Here is an 8,460-nt window from a genome sequence, read left to right as displayed (position 1 = left end):
AATTACTGTACATTACACACAAATGATGATTCAGTATAAAATGAATAGTAAAGACATTAAAAATTACAGTTCAACACTGGGACTTTCTACAAGACAGTTGTAAGATAAGCTAACATAGAGGCGTCACTTCAATTTGTATTGTGCTTTAGTTGTGCGCATTCACAAGCAAATCTGATATAAATCAAATGACCACAAACTAACTACCACTCAGTGAACCTGGGCCTTTTGAAGCCTTGATGGTCTTGGGTCAGTTGCCCAGTTTGTTAATGGCCAAGTGTGATTGTAAAAGAAAAGAAAAACAACATCTATCCCATCAGCATTGCAACAAAATAGCAACAATAGTTGCATTTCATGCCTGTTTTATATTTTGGAGAATTCATGATATGTTGACATTTGATGAGCTGGACTGCTCATTTTTCTCACTTCTTATGTCCCTCGTACTCACTCTCTCACTTACTGACTCATGAAATGAAAACCCTGCCAGACACTTTTTAAATCCACCTTGAGAGATACACAAGGTGAGCGGTGTAATAGAGATGTAATGGTGTTGTGAATAACTTCCCAAGAATAAATATTTGAGACGTGGAGGGTAAGATGTCATCACTGTCACTCTACATACAGGATATATATTTATGGATTGAACTTTCCAGATCCATCACAGATATCTGATATACATCTCCATGTTAGCTGTTTCTCATAACAACAAAACGGATGATGATCAAAACACACATGCAATTTATTCATTACAGTTTCTGATATCAAACACAAAACACTCTATAATAACAATAATAATAATAATAACAATAACAATTATTATTATTTACACATTTCCTTTTATTACTGTTGTTCAACAATGTGATCAGTGTACCATAGGGTAAACTGCCTAGCATCAGTGCAAACCTCTGTCAGCACGTACAGTAAATAAAATTACTCAATAATATTCTCATGTCAACCATTTAGTAACATCTTAGCAACCAACAACCTATGACTTAGCAACTTTGAACACTGTAGCAACAACCTTGCAACTAACTACTGTACTAAATACCTATCAATCGCTTTGTAACAGTTGTGCAATCCCCTGGCAACCTTGAAAACCAAGATACAACACATTTTCTGTGTTGGTCACATGGTCATTCATACTACACAAACTTCATATTGATGCATTCATTTTACTTCAGAGCACAAACCATCCTCAATTCAGCTAAAAAAAGAGCCAAAAGAACCAAGATTGCATCTGTATTGTACAAATACACTACCCATTTGCAAGCAAAAGAAAGTGATTCGGAGTGACTGATTTGTAGGTTTAATTTTAGTTTAAAACCAAACAACTGTGTGTGTCAGTCATCAGGGAGTTCCTGCAAAACAGATGACCTGAATAAATGCAGGTTAAGGAGGCCATTTCCTTCCATTTCTTTTAATATTCAAGCCAAGGCAAATTTATTTGTATAACACATTTCATACACAAACGTTAGTTATGTCAGTTAGTTATGGTGTTTGGTAAGAATTTCACTAATATGTAAACTGTTTTTTCTTTTGTCTTTCTATGGTTAAAAATCACAAATTAAGATGAAAAACATTTCAGTTACTTCTTGTTAATGTAAATCATCATAGCTGTTGTAATATTGTGCACAGCTTATTTAAATACAAAATCTACTAAATATAATACATTTATTCATAACAAATTGTGATTTTGAACGCAATAGTCAGAACAGCAACCACAGATTTAGAAAAGCTACAAATTATATATGAAAACATATTGCTGATACGGATCCTGTATGTTTTACACCTCATGCTATTTAAAAACCAGAGCCAGCGTATGAAACACCAGGAACCTGAAATTAATACAGCTAAATGGAATTCAGCCAACATTCATTTTATTCTTTATACCTGAGCTTTTACTGTGTTTGCATGTCAAAATGTCTCCCATGAAAAAAGCCTATCAAAGCACGCTAGCTTGTGTGTTTGTGTCAATGTGTTTGGCCTGTTTTGCCACCAGTCTGGTGGGTTTGGGTGCTGAGTTATAAAGTCACCATCTTTTCACAGATCCAGAAGTTTTTCATGTTACATGTTATATCATTCCAGTTGTTTTTATTCCTGAAGAACCTTATTTCCCCACAGTCTTCATCTCTGCCGTAATAGGTGTTGGGCTCCCCAGTGTACCAAAAGCTAAAACCAAATCAGAATTAGCTTTGATTTAAACACAACCAAAAACGCATTTATAACAGACATGGGGCCAAATTAAACAACAATCAATATTGTTATTATTGAACTGAGACTGACAAAATTTTAGTCATGTAACCTTAGTGTGTTAGCATTGCTACAGATACATTTGCCTGGTCTTGGTTTGTAAGCCCACAGTCAAGAATCACCAGGGTAATATTCAGAGTGCTGCACGCAGTCACTGGGGCTAACTGGCTGATGGTTAGAAAATACAGTATCTCCAAACTGTAAGATGTTGTTTGATTCAGCTGGGCTTAGTACTGAAAGTAATGTAAAGGGTAATGTTACCAAATACCTTTCTTAACTGAAAATGATTTACAGTGCAGGCCAATGCAAAATAAGAAAAATACATTTATATTTACAATACTCTGACCAAGAAAGGTGTCTTCCGTGAAATCCAATACATCAATTTTTTCAGTACATGTACAAACAAATCTTCAACACAGAATGGTTCGACTGAGCTGACACTGAATTGTACCTGAGTAGCTCACTAACTTCGGGGTGGAACTTCCCTCACTGGGGATTCACACAACTGTTGTCAGTGTAGCTTTAAGATGTAGTGTGATACTCCCCGCCTATAGGCTTCCTGAAAACCACAAAACCACAGAGGCACTGACAGGTGTGTGCACCATTACACCTGTAAACAGTTCTTCCATAGGTTTAATTTTGTGCTGAACTCAGCTTGAACCAGCAACAGACTGAACTTCACTGAACAGAAACTGTGCTGAAGGTCACAGAATTAAAAATGGTGATGCATTCACTTACTGAAGTGAAGTGCATTTGAACAGTGATGTGATTGCTTAGACTGGAAGAAAGTTCATGCACTCAACAGTCACTGTCTAGAATCTACCGTGAAAGAAACAATCTGAATAAGTAAAGTGATGTGACATTATATAATATAATATATACCATGTAAAATGGTAAAAACACGAACACGGTGCTGGATTTCGTACTTGCTCACCTACTGGAGTGCTGCTGAGTAGCAGTGCATTTTTAGTTGCCACAAGAGGTTGAAAAATTTAAGAAGGAGACTCCCTTTTTTATTCAGTAATACTTCAATAGTATACTGTAGCAATACTACTAATAATTATTAATTGAAACAAAGAAAGTAATTTATGAACCTTGTTTTCAGCAATGTCCCATCCACCCATTTCCATGTCCCTTCTGTCTCTGCGTCCGTCAGTCCAATCCATGTGATCCGTTTGAATTGTCTCATGAATTCCTTGTTGACAGAGAGAGAAACCGATGATAATTAACATGACTGAAATATACCTGATTTGATTTACTCTTTTTCCTATACAGTATGTCTCACAGAGAGATGTCACTCTCATACACACCTGTTCCTCTTTGCTGTTGATAATCACCAGGTCTGCACCTCTTTGCACGCAGTCATCTCTACTGTCTTGCCAGGATTTGTTGGTAGAAGAAATGTAGTAGACACTATGGTTGAAGTACAACCATCCTTGCTGTGTGTAATGATCTGTGACGGATAACAACATTTAAAAAAGCTTCACATCTCATTGAATAAAATGAACAAACAAACAGCAACAAAAAAATTTAAAATTAGTTGGATTGTTTTTAATGTTACAGTTATCTGTAACATTAAAAAAAACTCATACTCACCAAATATTTTCAGCTTCGTCTTTATCTCCTCTGTCTCTTCACTCAGGCTTTTGATTATGGTCTCATAATCTGTCGTGTTTGTATCAGAACTGTCTGTGTGAGTGAAAAGAATTACACATTCCCTTCTGTTACACTGTTTAAACGGTGAGCTTAGGGTACCATGTGAAAAGATGCTCACCCTTGTATTAATTTAAACTTTGGACACTAGCTTACATACACCATGTGTATTTTTTTATATGATCTAGACCCCTTGGCTCATTGTGCCCCCGAAGTGTTCCAGTTCAGTCTTTGCTGTGTTGCACTTTCAACAACAAGAGGGAACAAGAGGAATGTCTGTTCCTCAGCCACATTTACAGTATAATTAAAATGTTTCTGTTTTACAATCATAAATAAATGTTAGCTGGTCATTTAAATGTGGTAACAGAGGCTCTGTTGCTGAACTTGAATATGACGTCATTGTCAGTGTCAGTATTGCTGTTCTCGCAGCACAGCTGCTGTCATTAACCCATATTTTACAGTATTTTGCTTTATTATGTTATTATCATAAAATCTTGATGTCCTTATCTGCACCAAGTAAGTGCAAATTTATTTAGTGACCACAAATAGAAATCTGAAAGTTAAGACCTTGTCTGTAACTGTACTTTAGATTACAAACACTATGAAATATGACTCACATTTGGAAAGTCCCATTATTTTCTTACTTGATCTTTGAATACCCTCCAACCATCTCAACTCAAACTAACTCAAAGTTAATGCTGTTTTGCCATTAACCAAGTTAACTTCATAATATTTAGAAAGCACTCAAATAATTATCACAATTTGTAGATGCAATTATTCAAAGTGTGATGCTAGCCAATTACAATTTCTGGTTTTATAATATTCAGTTGTTGAATTTCCACATAAATCACAGGCATCACAGGCTGAAAATACAGAGAAAATATTTAAGACAACTCACAGAGAGCATGACGCAGGTAAATGTTGAGAGCAACTTGTAGGATACACAGGAGTCCAAGGCTCACACCAACCAGTTTGTAGAGATTACTCTCTATGTGCAGATACCATACAAACACATGAAAAATCACCATTATAAATAGGAAGACAGGCCTGATATTGTGTTATGTAAAACAGCAAACGGGTCAACCACTTTCATTTAACTTCTTCTACCCTGTCTCTGGATGAAAAGTTATTAACTTAATATGTAGCCTCTTGCCAAATTATGGTAGGATACTGTCGGATCATGTATACTACTATTTTTTCCAACCTTAAAGTTACTTACTCCTGGCTGAAGCATCAGGTAGGTTTCTGTCATCCATAGCTGCCACAGATTCCTCTCTGTACCCTCTGGAGTATGACAGAATTTTCTGCGAACTGTTTCTTCTTTTCTGTCCCGATATTAATCTGCTCACCACAGCATCACACATCTCTTTCTTATCTTTCAGCAACATGTCACCCCCACTTTCTCACTTTGACTTTATCTTTCTGCCTTTTTTCCTGCATTGATTATAATTAGACTGCCGGTGAAACATTTATATCCTGGCTGCTGTAATATTTTAAATAGCTTAAATAGGTCCCGTTTAACACAAAAAAGTCAGTACAGTAGTCATAGCTTTACAAAAGTTGGAATATATGCATAAAAGTGACTTTTAATGTAGGGTTAGGTTTTAGAAAATAAAACATCTTAGTAAAAGTCATTAAGCCTGCGTACATAATTAAGGTTACAAAAGGATTGCCTTCATGGTTGACAGACCATATTGACTATTTGTTGTTGACTGGGAGTGAACTATGTCCTCTAATGTCACATAAAGCCCCATGCTCTGTATGCCCAGCTTTCTTTCCTTTTTCCACCTGAAACAAACATTTCACAAGTGGTTCATAACACACTGTAATGAAGTTATACCTTGATATAAGAACATTTAAAGAATTCATTGACATATAGTATTTGTCAACAATCATCATTTCTCTTATGAAGACATATTTTCTATCATTACAACTTTACTTATGTCTAATGGGTTCCCACAGGAGGAAAGACGGTTGTTGTTAACAAATACATTAATAAACAGCTAGATCTGCTTACTACATTATATTGTGCTACAAACCATTTAAATGTTCATATGCTGCTTATAAATGCTAAATTGGGGAATTTGAAGTAAAGTGTTGATGTGCTCTGCATGTGGTAATCTGCATGGGTTCATGTGACATACTGACTTCTGACTATCTCCATATAAGCCTGTACTTTATCAAACTGCATCTGTTTTTACAGTATCAGCGCTGGTGTACAGGATGTGGTTGCTATGTTGGACCGCTTTGATACATTTATTAAATGTAAACTGCACAGTAGCTTCCTTTTACCTATCATGATTTTATCACAGCATGAGCTGACACTCTTTTCTCTCTCTCTCTCTCTCTCTCTCTCTCTTGAGCAAGTCAGAATAATTCAAATAAATTAAATTAGGATAGTAAGTTATTATATAGATACTTTTTCTTGATTACGAAGTTTTTAGCAAACATACTCATAAATTCAAATTAATGACAGTGGGCTATATGTAGATATAGAATTAGTGGCTTTATACAATATGCGATCACCAGCGAGCTGGAAGTGACAGACAGTTGACTCTTGACTTGACTAGAAAAACACCTCTTGCTTATGCAACAGTAATCTGATCCATGTCTTCCTCCTCTAAACAAAAGATCTCATTTTCTACAGTGCCTGCAAAACACATATGAAGTAACTCCTGATGAATATACAATTGTCAAAAAAAAACAACTGTATTTGTGATATTGTATAGTAGGGCCTAAATGGCTTTGTTGATGATGAATGCAAAGAAAAGCTATCAAGCTATCAAAAAAGCCATCGAGAAATTAATTTGCCTTATTTTCACAGATGAAAAACCCAAACCAAATGAAATGGTTTGGGATGAGTTGGGCTGCAGAGTGAAAGAACAGAAGCCAACAAGTATTCAACATACTTTATATGGGAACTCCTTCAAGACTGTTGAAAAACCATTCCAGGTGACTACCTCATGAAGCTTGAGGGTGAACAAAGCTGTCATCAAAGTAAAAAGGTGGCCACTTTGAAGAATCTAAAATCTAAAAACACTTTTCTTTATTTACACTTTTTTGTTTACTACAGAATTCTATATGTGTTATTTTATAGTTTTGATGCCTTCAGCATCATTCTAATAAGATAATAAAAATAAAGAAAAAAACACTGAATTACAAGGTGTGTCCAGACATTTGACTGGTAGGCTATTGCAGATCTAGTTTTGCGTGTTGTTGTTTAGGTGACAAATACTTGCTGTGCTCCAGTTTTCTGCACACAGACAGAGTTGAGAAGGTGTTACCAACATCGACACATAGCACCAGGCGAGACAGTCAGTCGGGCGTTAGCCACGCATTGTAGTGCAGAGGGGAAAGGCTCAACAGAAACATGTTTTAAACAATGTTCTGTCATGTCTGTAATTTTGCATGTGAGTGAGCATAATGTGTGTAATAGTGTGTGTGTGTGTGTGTTTGTGTGTGTGTGTGTGTGTGTGTGTGTGTGTGTGTGTAGTATGGAGGCAGACCAAATAAAGGCTGTGCTCTGGTAGAAAGACCACTAGAGGGCACTGTCCAGAATCAGCTAACCACTGCAATCCCCTGGAGGAGCAATTCTATTGTTGAGGGACTTGCAAAAAACATTTTCGAAAATGCCCTAAATGCCTTTTTAACAGATGCTCCAAAGCTATTTAAATTATAGAAATGATAAGTAAGAAGTAATTTTGAGTTTGGACAAGCAAAAAGGAAAACAAAAACAACAGCAAAGACTCGGGGATCAGCCTGGATTCTAACAAAAACAACTGATGTGCGCACACTGTGTGTTCGCCAGTAAAGCCAGGGAGTGTTTTTTTGTCTGTGTTCCTCTCTTCAGGTTGGTCAGGGAGTGGGGGATGAAAAGTGTCAGCATATATGTAGTGTATAGGCAATTTCAAATTGGGAGTAAAATAGCGGAGAAATAGACTTAAAATTAAAAAAGAGGTATTAGGACAAGATGCTGTCTTAATCTAATCTGGAACACAACCAAAGTAACGAAGAGGAAGAAGAGAATATGCAAAATGTGGAGCAAACTATTGCCACTGTTTGTTGTCTCCAGCATTTTTATTTTATTTCATTTAAGGGTACAGATATCCTGATCATGGGATGAAGATGATTTGACTGCGTTTTGCAAAATAAGGTGTTAAACATGCATCTGTATCCAAGATAACCAAAGATTAATGATCATGAAGCATAATTAAAGGTTTCATAGCCTGAGAGTAGTTACAGTTACAGGAGGGTCTGACTTCACATGTCCAAGAATCGGTTGGCTAATACCTGACTCTTCATTGAAAAGTATCTAACAGTGGTAACCTTTGAGGAGAGTGCCCAAGCTCTGAGACCACCAGTTTATAGTGAATTACAAGGGAGACATTAATGGACTGAAATTTAGTCATTGTACACTGACAAATGATGAGGAAACAGCAGGCCTTTATTTAAAGAGGAATCAAAGCATATGTATTACAGTATTCCCTTTTTTGCAGCAAAGCAGTGACCCTAGTTGTATATTGGTTTTACATAAGTGGTCACTTTCCCTACAGTGCAGTG

The 8,460-nt window shown here is 36.3% G+C and overlaps 1 protein-coding gene across 1 annotated transcript; it reads right to left on the bottom strand.

Annotated features, from left to right (window-relative positions):
* Positions 1-787: 787 nt before the first annotated feature.
* LOC111659705 (C-type lectin domain family 4 member M-like) lies at positions 788-5,156 on the bottom strand. The gene is made up of 6 exons (XM_087175718.1): positions 5,120-5,156; positions 4,799-4,888; positions 3,844-3,936; positions 3,558-3,700; positions 3,342-3,442; positions 788-2,166 (listed from the first exon to the last, which is right to left on the bottom strand). The coding sequence occupies exons 1-6, from the start codon at positions 5,154-5,156 to the stop codon at positions 2,019-2,021; spliced, it is 612 nt and encodes a 203-aa protein (XP_087031844.1). The 3' UTR covers positions 788-2,018.
* Positions 5,157-8,460: the final 3,304 nt, after the last annotated feature.

This window comes from Seriola lalandi, unplaced genomic scaffold, assembly GCF_002814215.2.
Source record: "Seriola lalandi dorsalis isolate HSWRI2012SDOR001 ecotype SW California unplaced genomic scaffold, Sedor1 jcf7180002054486, whole genome shotgun sequence".
NCBI classification, from domain to species: domain Eukaryota; kingdom Metazoa; phylum Chordata; class Actinopteri; order Carangiformes; family Carangidae; genus Seriola; species Seriola lalandi.
Note: the sequence above shows the minus strand (reverse complement) of the source record. Positions and strands in the feature narration are given on the sequence as shown.